We start from the raw sequence: 19,399 nt of genomic DNA, 5'->3' as shown, positions 1-19,399 counted from the left end.
GCCCATTGTGGTACCTTAATGGGGTACCAACAGGGAGTGATTTAGGGGGGTGTGGGCCTATATATTTGAACCTTAGTAAAGCCAACTTGTGTTTTAAAAACTGAGATCACGCGACTAATAATCAAATTAAAGGCCTCAGTGAAAAGTTTAACAAGCTCACAAATATTTATCCATAAAACACTTCATATACAGTATTAAAGGCCACTGCTGTCACTGGCACTGATTAATCTACCACCAGGGGCAGGATTTGAACCAGAAAATTGACAGGCGCCATCTGGTGGCCAATATGAGCAAGTGTCTTCTATAAATCCAAAACACGTTTGAAGAACAATTTATGATTTTTAACAAGCTTTTTGCTATTATTGTTGTTGGTAGTGTTGACTATAAACTAAACTAAACTAAACTAAACTGAAAATATAAGAAAAGAAATGAAATAAAATATTATTATTAGCAGGAAAGTAGTATTTTTATTTTTGTTGCTGTTATTTTTTGTTGTTATCTGTTATCTGATGATCATTTCTTTGTCAAGTTATAAACAAATCTTGAACTAATTTCTTGGATTGATACACTTAGGCCCAAATAACAATTCATAACATGTTGGTGGTAATCCTCGTCACACAGTATTATATTAGTGAATGGATTAATTACAGTTGAGTTAATTATGAGAATTTTGCTTCTAGCTTTGCATACAGTAACTTGAATGATAAAATAACACAAATACCAAGGGTAAAGTCATCTTGCAGTTGGTGCGTATGTTTTCCACGCCTTCTAGATCTCTTTCCAAAATGTTATCTCCTCAACTGTCTCTAGATTCCACTACTCTTTCCCATAACTTCATTGTATGGCTCATCACCTTTATTCCTCTGTAGTTGCACGTCTCCATTATTCTTAAAAATGGGCACCAGCACACTTCTCCTCCATTCCTCGGACATCTCCTCACTATCTAAGATCCTGTTGAACAACCCAGTCAGAAACTCTACTGCCACCTCTCCTAGACACTTGCAAACCTCTACAGGTATATCATCAGGACCGACTGCCTTTCCACTCTTCATCCTCTTCAGTGCCCTCCTCACTTCATCCGGACTAATCTTTGCTACTTCCTGGTCCACAGCAGTCACCTCTTCTAGTCTTTGTTCTCTCTCATTTTTCACGTTCATCAACTCTTCAAAGTACTCTTTCCATCTTCCCATCACACTACTGGCACCTGTCAATAAACTTCCATCCCTATCCTTAATCACCCTTACCTGCTGCACGTCCTTCCCATCTCTGTCTCTCTGTCTTGCCAACCTGTATAGATCAGTCTCTCCCTCCTTACTGTCCAACCTAGCATACAAGTCATCATAAGCCCCTTGTTTGGCCTTTGCTACCTCTACCTTCACCTTACGCTGCATCTCCCTGTACTCCTGTCTACTCTCCTCAGTCCTCTCAGTGTTCCACTGAGAGGAGTGAGGTCTAACCTCTTGCTCAGTATACACTCCTGTACCTCCTCATTCCACCACCAAGTCTCCTTATCTACTTTTCTCCCAGATGACACACCAAGTACTCTCCTACTTGTCTCCCTGATCACATTAGCTCACATTACTTGTCCAGTCATCTGGAAGCACCTCCTGACCACCCAGAGCCTGTCTTAACTCCTTCCTAAAAGTCATGCAACACTCTTCCTTTTTCAGCTTCCACCATTTCGTCTTCTGCTCTGCCTTTGCCCTCTTCATCTTCCTCACCACCAGAGTCATCCTACACACCACCATCCTATGCTCTTTGGCTACACTCTCACCTACCACTACTTTGCAGTCACTGATCTCCTTCAGATTACAACGTCTACACAAGATGTAGTCTACCTGTGTGCTCTTACCACCACTCTTACAAGTCACCCTATGTTCCTGCCTCTTCTGGAAGAAAGTATTCACTACAGCCATTTCCTTTATGCAAGGTCAACTACCATCTGTCCTTCTGCATTCATCTCCTGGATACCAAAACTGCCCGTCACCTCCTCCTCACCTGTTTCCTGCACCAACATGTCCATTGAAGTCTGCTCCAATGACAACTCTCTCACTTCTCGGTATGGTCTGCATTACTTCATCAAAGTCCAACCATAATTTCTCCTTCTCCTCCAGCTCACATCCTACCTGTGGAGCATACCCACTAACAATGTTGAACATCACACCTTCGATTTCTAGCTTCAGACTCATCACTCTATCTGACACTCCTTTTACCTCCAGGACATTCCTAACAAACTCCTCCTTCAAGATAACTCCTACTCCATTTCTCTTCCTATCTACACCATGATAAAAAAAACTTGAACCCTGCTCCTAAACTTCTAGCCTTGCTACCTTTCCACCTGGTCTCCTGGACACACAGTATGTCTACCTGCCTTCTCTACATCATGTCAACCAACTGTCTACCTTTTCCTGTCCTACTTACAACATTCAACGTCCCTACTCTCAGTCCTATACTCTTGGTGTTCCTCTTCTCTCTCTTTCTTCGATCATACTTTCCTCCTCTCTTTCTTCGACGAATAGTAGTCCAATTTCCAATGGTACCATGTAGGTCAACAGCACCAATGGCGGTCGTTGTTAACCCGGGCCTCAACCGCTCCGGCATGAAAGTCATAGGTTTGATTCGCATGTTTGATTTGGCAAAAGTTTTACACCGGATGCCCTTCCTGACGCAACCCTCTGTATTTATCCGGGCTTGGGACCGGCACAATAAGACACTGGCTTGATCTAGTGATTCGATGTTAAAATAATAGAATTCATGAATAATTTATGACTGTGACATTATAATTAATCATGTTGAGGATTATTTGACTTGATTTTGATTTGAAGTTTGATTCTTTCATGAAACTGGAGATTAAATTAGGTGTCAAATTTGACATGTCTTCACAAGTCAGATATATCCTGAACAAAAACACTGTGTAAAATATTTATTTTCTTGAATATCTATTAAACTATTGAACATGAAGAAAGACAAAAGCCTGTAAATAGATTAGCTGTAGCTAATATTTAGCAATTCCATTGTAACTGAGTTTTAAAAACAAAAAGTATGCTGAATAATTCATCAAACAAAAATGAAATTATGAAACACTTATATGCCCAACAAATGTATGTTTCCCATAGTGAAGAGAACTAATATAAAGTTTTTTAAATATAATGAAGTGGAATCAATTATTTGTCCATGTTAAGTGAATAGTGAACATTTGTAACTTTCAAAAAAAGTGCCAAAGCAAGTTGGCACAGTGGTTAGCGCATTTATTTCACAGCAGGGAGGTCATGGGTTCAAATCAGCCTGGCACTTGTGGACTTTAAGAGTCTCTCCAGGTTCTCAGGCTTATTCTTCACCACCAGTGATAAACAATAGCTTCAACGGTTGTCCAGGCATACCGCTAGACGAGCCACTTTTCAGTTATGTGGCAGAAATCCTCTGCTGATTCAGATACCACGCACAGAAAGAGCCTGACATCAAATTATAACGATGGAAATGAAAATGTGCTTCAACAGCAAAAGACACCATTTCAGCACATGGTGGTTGTGTGTAGAAGGAAACTGGTCTATCTACAACAGTAAAAAAAAAAGTTTTATTTTTATTTTTTGCTCACTTCTTTGGAGCGAGCAAAAAAATCTTTCTTTCAGAAGGAAGAATCTATGTTTTTTAGAAGGTTGTCATTTTAGTAGCTTTTAAACGAAACAGACAACTTGCTCCCGGCTGAGGACACAGACATCAGCGAAGAAAGGAAATAACTTTGTGTCAGCAGGTTAGGATGTAGACATGTTTGTGCATGTAAGAAAAAGAAACCAGGTAAATCCAAGGTTGGGCAATCTTTCATCTACTGTACATTTCACCCTGGGGCACATCACCCATCTCCCCCACAACACATGGCTTTGACGTGGTTGCTCATTTTAATCAGAGGCAGCTTTCATAAACTTACTGATAACAGAGCAGTAATTACAACAACAAAAAAAGTTTAGCTTTTGCATTTTGCTCTGCTCCCTTTTCATCAATCAGTACCACATCAGCTGTCATAGTATTTATCAAAATAGCCCATGGCCACAGTTTTACTGCCTTCCAACATCTGCCACAGTAGGATATCAAGATGGAAACTTTAATCCCTGTTTCCTCTATTGTTCCCAACAGTCCTGATCACCGTTCAGTTAATCGGACTGTTAGGTAATACTACACAGGGAGCAAATGGTGCAAATCAGTCTTAAAATTATGTGACAATGTTGACAGTTCTGGATAAAACCTTATTGGCCAGTACTGGATGGGCTAAATAGGTATAAACATGTGGAATCCTACAGAATCCCAGAAAAAGAGGTTTTCGATCCCTTTGCCAGTCTAATATCATTTAGAATTAAAGTTCCCTTCAAAACAGAACCGCTGTTACACATCGGCTGCAAACACCAGGCCTTTTCCTGTCTCACTCACCTTGTCAGTTCAGCCGATGATGCAAATCATTAACGAGGGCTGAGGAAGGCCTTTATGGATCCCTAAGCAGCTTTGCTCTCCCTGAGTGTACCAGCACACCACCTGGATTTGTATAGTACCACAATGTCATATTATGGGTGACATCATACACAAGAATGGACGTTATCACATAATGAAATAGACTTATGGAGAAAAACCAGTCAACATCCAACAGCATTGTTACAGTAATTAACAATTTTTCAAATAAATCTAAAACTATACAGTAACCCCTCGTTACTCGCGGTTAATGCGTTCCAGAAACCACCCGCAAAAATTAAATTCCACAATATATCGACAAACTATTTATTTTATTATCTACGGTAATTTAAACATTTATGAACCCTCCCCATACTTTTATTAAACCACCTTCCATCTGTAAAAAGCACTTTTGTGTCTCACGGAAGTGCGAGGGTTTCCGAGACTCAGGAAACGCAGCGCACTTCCGGATGCCGTAAACCAATAGAATGCGCGTATGGTATCATGTGACTACCTATTTTAAAATCCGTTATAAGGTGAAGCCGCTGGAGTTGAGGTGCCAGTGCGAGAAATTACTGTACATAGATGACAATAGCAAATTTTAAGTCCTATATTACCCTGCTAAATACTACTAATTAGGGTTACGCAAGATTTTGATTGCATGACCTTATAGAGGCATCTTGAATATCAATTATGATAATTTTTGTCAAGACTTTATATCTACCGTAAGCAGAACACACACAACCCGTGTATACACTCACGCACACACTACAACAACCATGCCCTAAAATAAACGACTAACCTTTCCGTGGTCATCTCTCTCAGTGGCGGACGTGAACGTCGTGGGAGGAGTTTCAGTGGGAACTACAAAACTTTTGCGTGCGCTCGTGCCTCGGACGCCACGCCTCTGAGCGTATTCCTCCGCGCGTTGAATTCATACCAAACTCATTCTTAGCATTCCGCCTTTTTTCTGTCAAACACGCGTGGATTTTTTTTTTTTGTTTTTTTGTTTGGGCTAAGGAAATATTCGCGATTCGGTGAGGAAAATCTCCACGGGAATCCAGCCTTTGAGGAGAAGAGTGTGTGTCCGTGCCGGTGGGGTAGGAAAACCATTGTGAGGTGAGTGCGCTCTCTGATACTTCTTTGTTATGTGCAGCAACTTTTCTGCTGCTGCAGCTGCTTCGCTTCGTGTGCGCTGGAAGTTTTGGGATATTTGACATATTTCGCATTTTCCCTCCACCGCTTTGCTGATTCAGAGCTTTGAATGTTCCGCGGGGAGCTATACATTAATGTAGTGACTCCTCTCGGACTATGGCTGCCAAGACTTTTCAGGCTTTTCTCAGACTTAGTGTGAAGTTTTTTTGAGGTATTATTAGCCCTCAAGCTAGCAAGTTAGCATGGCAGCTCGATCCTGTTTCCAGTAGCTAGCACTTTACCCAGAATATACGAGAAATATTGTAACCTCAACTTGTTTTAAACTATTTTTAACAAACTCTATCCTAAGTTACACATACGTTTCTTTTTGTTTTTCAAACTTTTGTATCTCAGTCGTGTTTTGCCAGCTCACAGTTGGCTAGCTTCCAACCGTTAAACGTGATTTTATTTTCCCTGTGACATGGCGTGCTAGCAGATGAAATTCATATCTGTTGAAAGTATCGCCAACATGTGAGACAGGTCTTTCTGGTTTAACAGAAGTTACCAGAGAAATGGCACCTTTTGTTAGTCCTCAGCGCAACTTTACTGTATGACTTACCATTCTGGTATCAGATGGGGATCGTTTTTCTTTTTTTTTTTATATGTAGCATTGGTTTGTGGGAGGGATTCAAACCTGATTGATTTGCTGACTTGAATAAACAAATATTTATTTATTTATGATCAGTTTTTAACATTCACAAGTAGTCATGCAAATCGCTGTAGTAACTTTTAGTTTTGTTAATCGTAGTGTAACTGCTGTTCCTTTTTGGAACTAAAAGCAGGCCGTGATGTCTTGTCTGTGTTTGCTGAGCTCATAGCTTTATTTAGCTTGCTGCTCTGAAGGCGCCTCATTGCTCTCAGCACCTGACCTTTCGGCCATAGGGAGCTACAGTATATAGAAACCTGCATATGCCTCCAATCCATAATGTCTGCTGCTCTGCCCACAATGATGCAGTGTGTTCAAACCTTGTTTTTTCAATGATGGTTATTGGTGGAAGTGAAGTGAGGTGATCATTATGTGTATCTGATAGTCCTTCTGTAGGATGATTTGAAAGGGAATTGGCAAAATATTAGACGTATCTACATTTCAAAACCACTGCCAACTGCAACCTCAGTAATATAAGAAGAGATAAGTTAATAACCGTCTGTCAATCAAAGCCGAACACAACCTGAGCCAAGGAAATGATATTTTCATCCATTTCTGTTTGTACCATGGTCGGTTCGTATGTCAGCAGGATTATGCAGAAACAGCCAAACATATTTCTGTTATGTTATCTGTTATACATATTTCTGTCCCCCCCCCCCCCCCTCAAGATGGAAAGATAGTGCATTTAACAACATTTTCAGTGCTCATTTAGGAGGTTGGTGTTTATGCATTTTGGTAGAGATCAGAAGAAAATTCCAGATCTGCCAGATTTAACCAGTCTTTTTTCTTTTTTTTTCATAGAGGGTTGTTTGCCTTTTTTGTGGTTACAAGATGTTAGGCCTTGACGAAGATAGCTACTCTTATGAATGCTACAGTTAAGTATGTAAAGCGTCTTAGATAGAGATTACATAAAACTTATGGGATAAGGGCATATTTGATTCAGCACATTCATTTTTTTTTTTACTTATAAAGCCATTAACAGGCGTTTTTACATACACAATCCTACATAAAGTCACCCCCACTTCATTTTTTTTTACATCTGACCATTCACAATTTAGCAATAAATAACCACAATTAGGACAGAGCAATACAAAATGTGTGTTGATACTTGAACCTTAATCAACAAATTATTATTTTATATACTTTTGTTCACTGTCCACATGTATAAGCTCTTCTCATTGTTTGAGTCAGCTCCTACCCCGCTTTTTGGATTAAGAAAGAATTGATGTTACTTTAGGGACTCCTTGTCATTTGTGATACAAGACAGGGTTGTACAAAATCAGGGAGGAACTTTTTTGTCGACATGCAGGAGCTATGTAGAGTTTTGCGTAGACTGCATTTTTTCTTTAAAGTAAATTGGCATCCCATATCCTTAGGTAGAGTTTTCTTACAGCGGTCTCAGGTTCATTTCCACCAGTGGGTCGAAAGAGGAGGAATTCCACCAGATTATCTGGTATTCTTTTCAAATTGAAGTACAACTTTATGCCACATGGGATTTGCTGTGCCCTGGACCACCCCCGTCCTCATCATCATCCATAAAGGAAGTTCTTTTTTCACCTGTGTCCCTTTGTTGGTTTTTGTCGTTAGAATTACCACAATAACTGCTGAACCGATTTTCACAGTAGATTATCTAGAGTATGGATCAGAAGAGAGTCATATATTTTTCACCATAATTTTGCAGAAGCAATTAATTAAATTTGTGGTGTCCTTGGTGGAGGTGTGGTGTGTGTGTTACACTGATGGCTATTCGTTTCATTTCAGACTGCTTTATTTAAGGGCTATATCAGTCTGGATAGATGAAAGCATCACCAGCATTTATATACTGTAATAATGATAATATAACAAAATTGTACGTACTGTATAGTGCAATGTCATACGAGAAATAACCTCTAAGTGCAAAAAAATTGAAAGTCGTGAAAGTAAGGGTAAGTAAAATGCTAAACTGAAAAGAAGTTTAAAGGTTTTTCTAGAGAATATTCTCTAGAGTTTGTTTCCAGATACACACAATGTGCTTTATACAGTTTGGTTGTAATTGACCTCAAACCAAACAAGGTTAGACTGATCCATTCAGCATTATGTTCCTAACTGCCAACCTCTCACTTTGTAAAACTTACAAGACCACTGTATCTCCCCTCTTGCTCTTTCCTGACCATCTCACATGGCCTGTGTGATTTTTATGGCAGCAGCACAGTCTTGTCTACAGTGATTGAAACTGCGAAAGCTCTTGGCAGTGTGTGTTCAATAAGCCCACCGCAGCAGGAAAAGTTCTGGGACCACACTCATCCTGTGTGGTTTTTCTTTGGCAGCGATCATGTTAGCTACACTCTGGAAAACATTATACACCAGGCAGCACTCGTGTTGCATGTGTTATCCTGTGTTTTTTAAGCAACCTGTAAAGAATCCTTATCACAAAAAAAAGAATGTAATTTGTTGAGACAAACCTCTAATAAGTTCATATGGCTCAGCTGCACTTTTTATATTCTCTAGAAGGATTACATAAACTTAGCAGCTAGAACAACTAGTGTTGTTTCAGGCTGATAATGTTTTGCCATTTTTCTTGTCAGTTCCTAAACCATGAATGCATGGGCTATTAATACACCCTGTACCCATGGAAGCTGTAAACAACTTCAGATGAACCTGACTCTTGCAGGGTCCAAGACATCTGTTACAGCTCTTGCCAACCACAGAGATCCTGTTCCTAAATATCCATGACCCTGAGTGTGTGATGTAAAGCAACATGCAGTCCCACTGGATTTTCTTTTGACCTGTCTGTCACTTGGCCCCATTCATTAACTCCTAGATCTATTTTTGCATTTTGGCCATTAGGTTGGTTGGTTGTTTCATTTAAAAAAAACAAAACCTGGTAACTTTCAAACTTGCCACCAGAGGTTGCTTCAGCCCAGCAAAGCCTGCCAACCTTCTAACCCTGCCACCATGGCATGATTTAGTTTCCATCATATGTTGTTCATGTTGTTTCTGTATTCAAGGTCATGTTGGCATCAGGACCTCACTGCTGCATACAAACATATAGATAGATAGATATTTAAATAATCCCGGAGGAAATTATGAAGAAGATGCTTCAAAAAATTTTATCTGTGTGTGTGTATATGTATATGAATATATATATATATATATATATATATATATATATATATAGTGTATGTATGTATATACTATATATATGTATACATATGTATACATATATGTAAATATATATGGATATATATATAATTTTTTATTAATTTATTTTTTTAAACTATCTTCTTGTTATGAGTTTCAGATTGAAAACAATAAAAGTAATTTTATTGTCCAACCACTAAAAATGCAAGATTTCCACATGTATCACAATGTAAACCTGTCTATTGATTTATTCATTACTACATATAATAACTAACCAAATGAATTCTTAATTGTGACAAACATGTCCTCTGTTTTCCAGGTGTGTTGTGGCAGGAGCCGTCATCATTGCGTCGGAGTGGAGTTGCCGTGGCAGCCCTGACGGGGTGCAGGAAGAGGTTGAAGATGGCGAAGGACTGGCAGACGGGGCAGATCGTGCATTGGATGGTGACCCCGAGGGAGTCTGGAGTCCTGACATTGAGCAGAGCTTTCAGGAAGCTCTGGCCATCTACCCTCCCTGTGGCAGGAGGAAGATCATCCTGTCAGACGAGGGGAAGATGTATGGTGAGGAACTCTAAATGTCTTAAAATGGTTACTGCCATCACTCATTGTATGCGGAATACGAGTTCTCAAATGTTGTTGGTCAAATTCTCAATGTTATAAGTTCAAAACAGTACAGCAACATAATCAACAAAATGAAAAGCTATGGATAATCGGTGATTTGAGTTCAAGAAAAGGTCAGATGTCATCTGATTGGTTGTCCTGAAAGTCAATCAGGTGATGGGATGGCTGATAGGCTTATTAATGTCATGCAACCTACCCCATCACTAGCTAGCTTGTCGCTGGCCTTAGCGCTGCTGTTTGCACTGATGTCTGTTTCTTTAATGTTATGTAATCTATCAGAATTATGGTATTGATCACCCCTGCTGTAAATGGATTATTAAAAATGAAGTTGTTTTTTTTCCTCCACATTTAAATAATTTGTTTAGATGGAAGTTTGAATTAGTGGCTGTAAGAATTAGCTTATGATCATTGGTCAAGGCTTTATGGTTAATATTGAATTGCCTTTTGTGGTGTTTTTGTATATTGGTGAGATCTATTCAGAATGCTTTTAGTGAGAATTCTTGGACAGTAGTGCTGCTATCAGTTTAACTAAATTTCCCAGTAGTGTTGTTCCTGTCTGTTTTCTAGGATAAATGAACTCTGTCCCCGATTTTGTAGTGCACTGAAGCTCACATAGGCTGCATGTCTCCCACGTATCCCAAGTTCAAGCACAGTGGAATTTTCTGCTTCAGTATGAATTAAAAATGCCAAGGATGAGTAAAACCCTCTCTCCATGACTAATCATTGAGGGCATTGGCGTTGATGCAGGAAACCAGTGACAAAGTACCAGTACTGGCAGTGTAAAGAAAACTGTCAAAATTCTGAATCTCAAAATTCTAAATCATCTCATAAAAATGAAAAGATTTATTTCTAATTCAGTGCCAGTACAAGTTTGTTAGACATTTATATTTTCTAACCATACTTGTTCTGTACATGCAAACTTGATATATTTCTGGTATAAAGCCTCATTTAGTAGAGTAACTGGTAGGGGACAACAATTTTTTTAGTAACTCGTCCAAAGCTGCCTGCAAAACTTTATGGAGGCAGTATTTTGCAAGACCTTAACCCTAACCCCACCTTATTTTAGGCCTTGGCATGAAGCCAAATACCTTTTTTGGATTCATGCCCTGTGTGTGTGCGTGCGTGCGTGTGTGTGTGCGTGCGTGTGCGTGCGTGTGTGTACGTGTGTGTGTGTGTGTGCGAGCAGAGAAAGGGAAATTAAAATTATTTAAAAGAATATATGATAGATTAGAAATCACACAAAAAAAATAAAAAAAATAAACAGGATCTGACCGTTTTGAAATCATTTGGTGTTCTGTGATGTAGTGATGAAAGTACATGCATCCTGTTTCAGTAATTGAAACCGACTGCGTGGCCTAAATCAGCCCCTCCTGTTGAATTTAGGGATTTCTGGGAATTTCATGTGACTCAGCCTGATGTGATGCAGGCTTCTACATCATCACTTCTCAGAAAGACAGTTAATGATGTTTATGACTATGTCTGTATATATGATTCATTTATTACACCTATGGAATCAGGCTTTCATGTCTTGGGCCACTGTTTTTTTGGGGGGTTTTTTGCCTCTGTTTTTGACATCTGCAGCAAAGTCACTGGTGAGTTGCTGACTGGTTTCCATTAGAAATGAGGAGACCATGCAGTGTGGTTTGGAGGCAGAAAAGTGGGCTTTGCTGACCATGCAGTTTCTAATGACTGTATTTTGTAAAATAAACACATGAAAACTTCTCTCTTCTTTTCCTCCATTACCACCACCCCTGTCTACTTTGGGGCTCTGCCATATAATGAGGTCAAATTTAGCACATACAGTCTTTAATGAAAGCATGAGACAGCGTAAGATATTTAAAGGGTGCCAGTCAGTGGTATTATGCATAGTGGTATTATGTATATTATGTATTGTTGCAGTTGGCATGGAGTCTTTATCATTATGATTGCATTTTAAATACACTTGGGATAGAGAAAGTATCTGCATTCTCATAAATCGTTTAATTTACACCAAAACTGTCTTAGCGAACTCATTATCTTAAAGAAAAACCAAATGATTTGACTTGATGTCATTTACTCCATTTCAGGTCGAAATGAGCTGATCGCACGTTATATCAAGCTCCGGACGGGAAAGACGCGCACACGAAAGCAGGTACAACGTCGAGACTGGTATTTTTAAAGCCCAGCTTATCTGCCTCCTGACAGACATTTGAAAATAAAAATGTGAACAGTTAGAATCCCATTGCTTTGCTTATGATCGGATTTGTTTTCAAGTATTGATGATAATCTGTAATGTTTATTGATCAAGTACATCTGGCTACAGCTGCAACATGAAGGGTCGGCGTGAAGTCAACTGGACGACTTGAACTATGTGGGCTTGGTGGATCATCCAAGAACCTTAAACAACATTTTTGTCATTTATAAGACTTAGCCGAGGGTTATTTTTTGCACATTATCAAAATTTGTTTTTTCCCTATATTTTTAACTATTATTGCAACAAAGTTCAATGTTAATTTTAGTTATTTCTGAGTAATGGGTGCTAGAATATCAATATTATGAATACACATATTCTAAATATTTCCTTAAGTTGGCTTCTGTTGAGTCTAAAATGGTTTGATTGGTGATATTTATTTATCCTGTCAACTTTTAAATGTGTATATGTGTGCTTTTGTGTTGTTTTTTTTAATGGGGGGAACCCTGGCTTCGTAGGTGTCTAGTCACATTCAGGTTCTGGCACGTAAGAGGGTACGAGAATACCAGAGCAGCATCAAGGTGGGTGCCCCCTGAACGAACCGTCCTCTCCCTCCGTAGTCACTTCCCGTCTTCTTTTCCTTTCCTTCATCCTGTCTTTCGTCAGGTCTCTAGTCACCTGCAAGTCTTGGCCAAAAGAAAGTCGCGTGAGATTCAGTCTAAGCTCAAGGTACACATGCTCACTGACTTCATCACCCCAGCTGCTTTACTCCGCATGAAGCTCAAACCCCATTGAACTTGGACTCACAAAGGATGTCTTACTCAGGTCATAGGAGATTTTTGTTTGGGTTCTTTTGAACAAAAAAAAAAGCTTTTTTGCACCCCCTTCCAATGTTAAGAAAGGCAATTACCACCCGATCAGTGTGGAACCTGCAAAAACTCAGTTATTACATGACAAAGCATGGCATTTCAATACAGTGGTTTGTGATAGCAGGTTTCCTGTAAGGCATTGATGGAGAAGAATTAATCCAGTGTACATTTGATATGTGATTTTAAAAAATACAATGTTCATAGGATGCAGAGAAAGTGTTTATTAATGTGTGAGTGTAGAGTGGAAGGCTCAGCGTTTACAATGGGTTTTTTTACTCGTACAATTGAACGTCGCGGCTTTGCTTTCTGTCCGAATGAGATCTTTGAGTGCTCAGTTTAAAAGTGAATCTTTTTGAATTTATTTTTGTACAATATGTGGCACAGAGCTTTTTTATTTTCGATAATGCACGGCAGTGACTGATCTGTTTGACTTGTTCAGCTGTCTTGGGGTTTGGGACAGATGATTGCATAAGGTTCAGTTTTGGTTGAGCTAAGCATGTGCATGGCTGTAGCAATGTCCATTAATGCTTGAATACATGCATATATACCTACTTACGGACATTCAGGGAGTGTATAATTTACAGTGTGACATATTGTTTTTCCTCTTTTAAATCACCTTTTTCCTTGTTCCTCTTTTATATCTTTTATGCTTAAAAAAATGTCTTTGTGGTTTGAACATGTGTTGTTAAGTTTCTTTGATATTGTTCTGCTCAAACTTTGCAGCTCCCTCACACGCATTTTAGGAGTGTGAATTGGTTGTATCCTGGCTGGTGTTTTTTTCCACTTTAGGCTTCAAGACAGCACAGATCGTTGAGATACAACTTGTTCTTTCTATGTAAAGTTGTTTTTTTTTTCTTCAACTGACTGACAAGTTCAGGCGTTAGTCGTTGTTTTGAGCAATGCCTTTTTCCTCGTTGCATATTAGTGAATCTATCACCTGCTTTTAATTTAAATGTACTGAAGTTTATTAATTATGTGTCTTCTTTGCCATAGGCCATGAACTTGGTAAGTTATAGTTATCTAACTCCAGTTTTCTGCTTCAGGCTCTGTGCTCTGTGGTTGGCATTATATTACTTGGTACTTGCTATAGTCCATAATGCCGTTCTCCTGTCAGACTCTAAATTTCTGCTCATAATTCATTGTTTTAGTGGCTTTAGTTAAAATACTGGCGATGGCTTCAGTCAGCTCCCCTAGACCGCTGCCGGGTGCACCTCCTGCTTTGGCATTCCCTCCTGTATTTGCTTTGCTCTCAGCCCTGGCTTCCCTCTTAGTGACTGCATCATGCTGAAGAATTGTGTAATATATCGACTGGCTTGCTATCTAAACTGACCGAAGCCAAAAATGTCACTTCTAGTCTTCAAGATGGTGCATGATGGTTTGTTTTCTACTTTTTCATCCAGGACCAGGTATCCAAAGACAAGGCACTACAGACAGTGGCCAACCTCTCATCAGCTCAGATTGTTTCTGCTAGTGTCATGAAACCCCAGACGCCTTTTCCTCCAGCAGTCAGAGTGAGACACAAACACAATCCTCTGTTCTTATTCTACCCCCCCACCCACCCACCCCCGGGGTAAAGCCTCAGTAATGCTATATGCTGTTTCCCCTTTCTTTCAAGTTTTGGCCCAGCCCTATTCCAGGACAGCCTGGACATTCTCAGGAGTAAGTATCACTGGCAGTTTGATAATCTTACACTTCAGCTGGTACAGGTGCTTATTTTGGGTTGTTTTCCAGCATCAAGCCCTTTGCACAGCCTCCATACACTACACTCCCAGCCCCTGTTCCCACACCTGTCGGTAAGCCCCAGCACAGCCTCGCCGATTCAAGAAACTAGCATTGCTTATTATATTTATCTTGTTTTTCATGGTTTAAATGTGCTCAGGTTATGACCCCCTCCCTCCAACACGTCCTGCAGCTGTAACGGCTCCTGTATGGCAAGACAGAACCATCGCCTCTGCAAAACTACGCCTACTGGAGTACTCTGCTTTTATGGAGAATCAGAGAGACCGAGAGACGGTGCAGACATCCAGACGTTTATACAAGCTAACGTTATAATCCTCTGGACAACACTAGTTCTTTCCTCTCTTTCTTATCACTTTTCTTTCCTCCCCTCCAGTATAAACATGTTTTTGTACACATTGGCCCATCAAACCCGGGCTACAATGACCCTGTGTTGGAGTCCATAGACGTGAGGCAGATTTATGACAAATTCTCTGAGAAGAAAGGAGGCTTGAAGGAGCTGTATGAGAAGGGGCCACACAATGCTTTCTTCCTTGTCAAGTTCTGGGTCAGTACATGAAGTCAGTTATCCCTCTGATGAATTTTGTTTGATACTGAAGAATTCTGACATGCTGTAGGAAAGGAACCAGGAAATTTGAATGGCTGAGTACCTGTAGTTCTTCTTTGTGGGCACCTTTTAGCAGGTGTTCACCTGTTGATCAGTAGAATAGTGTGTATCCTAATATGTGTGTGTATTCATGTCCCTGTGCTTGATCAAGACAAACTAGTCTGGGACCCATTTATTTAAAATTAGACTTGTGTTACTATTATAGGTCAAGAAATGTATCTTCACTCTAAAAACGTTTAAAAAAAATCTTGGATGTAAACCAACAGAAAATTAGTATATTTTGCAGAAGGTGTCACCCAGGAAAACCCGAACCCACACCGACTCACAGTCCTCCTGTGTGTGTTTCAGGCGGACCTCAGTGCTGACATTGAGGAGGGTTCTGGTGTGTTCTATGGAGTAAGTAGCCAGTACAGTGGAACGGAAAACATCACCATCAGCGTATCGACGAAGGTCTGCTCCTTTGGCAAACAGGTTGTGGAGAAAGTTGAGGTAAGAATCTGAATCTCTTTTTTTTTTATTACACATTAAGAGATTCATGCTAGACTATATTGTGAGTTGTTTTAATTGTGAATATCATGTGTGGACCCTCGTATTTTAGACTGAATATGCACATATGGAAGGAGGAAAGTATGCATTCCGCATCCATCGTTCACCCATGTGTGAATATATGATTAACTTCATCCATAAACTCAAGCACCTGCCAGAGAAATACATGATGAACAGCGTATTGGAGAACTTCACCATCCTACAGGTATGAACATCTGTGTTTCTGGAGTGGTGCGTGCTGAAATATTTTACGATTAAATCTTAACCTGTGTTTTGTTTTGTTTTTTCACCTTAGGTGGTGTCCAACAGAGAAACTCAGGAGACTCTGCTGTGCATCGCCTTTGTGTTTGAAGTATCCACTAGCGAGCACGGAGCACAATACCACGTTTATCGACTTGTAAACGACTAGCGGCATGCGTGCATGCGGCGACGCCACAGACGTTTTGATACATGCATTATAAACTCTATTTCCAGCTAAAATACAGAATACCCTACACTGCTACTCTGAACACAACACTTATTTTAACAGACCAACAGTCACACTTTAGTCACACCTGCACAGAAAATTTTTAAAATCACACATTTGGATGAAGATTCCAAAAATGTGAACGTGTGTTACTCCTGGTATAGTTATTGTTGACATCACAATATCAGACACGAACTATCATGATGCATTATAGATATTCTATGAAATATATCAATTTTAATTAATTAAGAAATTAAGAAACTGGTATGTTTCAATAAAATGCATCATAGGAATTAATTTTCAGAAAATTTCACAGCATATGCAGTACTTTCAAATTATAGGTGTGACTAATGTGAGACGAGTTTGAATATAGGCAGGCGAAACATAATCAGTGTTAAATTAACACAAACACCATGACTATTTCTTTTTAGTTTGTGCGATCTGTTAGGTAGGAACTGAATGACCCTGTAACGATGTCTTCTTTATCACTGCTTAGCGTGGAATCATTTTTCATCATTTTCATCTGTCTTCAAAACTCAAATGTTCACAACAACAAACCAGCGTGCCTCTTCTTGGAATGTTATGCACTACATTAAAGATGTGTAACCGAGAAACCTTGTTGAAGTGTAAAGAGCTCCGTTGTTTTAGGGGCTCTTTCTGTTTGAAGGTCTCATGTGGGTACAGGATGTGGATGGGAAAAATCTTCCGATCAAATCTCGAGGTTTTTTTTTTGGGTTTTTTTGCTCACTTGTCTTTAAAAACATGCAAGTTCACAACCACTTTCTGACTCGGCTTCATCAGTTTAAATGAAACTATTATTTTAACACAATCCTGCTTTCACTGCGTGGGCTCGATGCAGTATGTCTACCTCCACGTGAGTTGAGATTAGAATGTGCTTTGGTTCCTAAAGCCTTAACGTGACGAGCACTGATGTATAGGATGTGTACACTACACGACACTTGTAATGGTACAGTTTATAAACCAAAACAAGCTATAAATAGACTCATTTTTTTGTAAAGATGTTTTTGTATTTTACCAGCACAGCTAAAAGTGTTACTCTAAGCATCATATATGATGGGTATTTTGGTTGTATCGTTAAATGTATGCAAATCGATTTATGGTACAGACCACGCAGTGGTCACAATCAGTGCACTGGGGTAGAGTTTTGCCTGATAACACTAGTGAAATATCCAACTTAAACTTGCTTTTTGTCTTTTTTTTTGTCATGTTTGTGGTTTCTAAACTCCATTTTTAAGAAAAGTATATTTATATTATTTTACTCTATCACACCCTCTCATAGCAGGATTATCTTTAAACATGTGGAAGGGGACAGCAGTTTTTCGTATTGTTCAAAAACCCAACACGTTTAGATTTTAAATGTCTATATTCACTGTGTGGCCAGCTAAATTGTTATTCTTTTCATTTCCTGTCTGTTCTATGGTTGGCTGTGCATCATCTTTTAGTCAAGTGTGCTCAGTGAAAGAAAGTTGTGCCTTTTTATGCTGTATAAATAAAAACCACATGGTCTTTGCAGAATCATGAACATTCTTCATAATAGTAACTTCTCAGCCAGGTGTGAGAGGCTAGCTTTTAAACAGCTAGTCCATTAACACTCCATATCAAATCCCCACTGGAACAACAACTGAATCCCCACATTGACAATAATTACTGAGAAAGAAAGGAGATGCTATTTAAGTCCCAGATTGCTTTTTTTTTTTTTTAAAGAATGCAGCTGTTCTATTGTGGTTTTAAAGAACATGAAAATTCCTCAGTACAATAGAAATGTATGACAAAAATAAAAGATTTAAGTGCTTCACAGAAACACAAAAAAATATACGACAAATACAATTCAAATTTAACCAAAGTTCACAATTTAACAAATAAAAATGTCATAACTGGTATGAGGAGCACGTAGCAGTCAAAACTACACAAACTTTCATGCCATTCTCATTTTACCCGCTAGGTGGTGCTATCCGCTCAGCTATACAGACACTGAGGCTCTGCCACGTCAGGATTTAGTGTAGTTCCTGCCCCTGTCACAAACACTCCTAATCAGATTTATATGAACATTCACAACAAGGTGTATACCTGGACTACAGTCAAAAGTCAAGCATCAAGTAAACTACAGTTCTCAGTTGTGAAGAAAGCAATGAATGGATCAAATAAAGGGGTCAAACACAAGTACACAATTGTGATACTTCAAATAATTTCTATTTTTACTTTGAGGGAAAATCATTAGATGGCAGTTACAGGCTTGAGGACATTCAGGATCGGTATTTTCACTGCTAAAGAACCACACTGCACTGGTTCTTTGGGGCAAAGGTTGATATTTATCGACAACTAAACTTGGGGTATCATGTCAGTCCAAATAAATGATCTGTAGAAAATTTGATATTCAGTGACACCTTTTCGAAATCACCTAAAGGTTCAAACCGTTTCAAAAATAATGTGAAAAGTTGAGCTTCTCACATAAATACATCTACTGAGGTGTAACGACACTCACATTCTACCCATTCCAGGACAACAGTGACTATGCTGACTATGTGTTCTTGGGATTTTAAAGTTATTCCAGCTCAGAGAAGTTTTCTCTTAACACAATTGAGCCCTTGTTGACGCTTGCTAAGCGTGTTGCTTTTGACACTTGCCTTCAACTGCAAAAAAAAAAAAAAAGTATGACTTTAGAGAAGCATCTGGATGGGCATCAACACTGAACATTGTTTCTAACCTGTGTAACTGTCAGTCTCTCACACTCATTGGTTCTGCGTTGGCAGGCATTGGCAGAACTGACTGCTTAAAGGGCTCAACTTGCCAATTCAATGCTGCCAAAACTGCAAATGGCAAATGATGACAAACGCAGACAAAGGCCTCATGCTGGGTGTGTCATCAGCCACAAACACCTGCCAAGCTCTGCAGAAGTACAAGAATACATACCGTCCCAGCTGCACATGGCTGCTTCTCAGTTTCAATTAGTTATTGAGTCATGGAG

At 39.3% G+C, this 19,399-nt stretch overlaps 1 protein-coding gene across 1 annotated transcript; it reads left to right on the top strand.

Moving 5' to 3' along the window:
- Window positions 1-2,560: 2,560 nt before the first annotated feature.
- Window positions 2,561-17,949, top strand: tead3a (TEA domain family member 3 a). The gene is made up of 15 exons (XM_068324391.1): window positions 2,561-2,677; window positions 5,393-5,556; window positions 9,717-9,958; window positions 12,085-12,149; window positions 12,707-12,769; window positions 12,855-12,917; window positions 14,051-14,062; window positions 14,458-14,568; window positions 14,673-14,716; window positions 14,789-14,850; window positions 14,937-15,070; window positions 15,171-15,341; window positions 15,750-15,890; window positions 16,000-16,152; window positions 16,243-17,949. Exons 1-15 carry the CDS (start codon window positions 2,561-2,563, stop codon window positions 16,354-16,356), a joined length of 1,656 nt encoding a protein of 551 aa, XP_068180492.1. The 3' UTR covers window positions 16,357-17,949.
- The last annotated feature ends 1,450 nt before the right edge of the window (window positions 17,950-19,399 follow it).

Source organism: Antennarius striatus, chromosome 2, assembly GCF_040054535.1.
Source record: "Antennarius striatus isolate MH-2024 chromosome 2, ASM4005453v1, whole genome shotgun sequence".
NCBI lineage: Eukaryota > Metazoa > Chordata > Actinopteri > Lophiiformes > Antennariidae > Antennarius > Antennarius striatus.
This window is presented reverse-complemented; position numbering and strand designations above follow the sequence as displayed.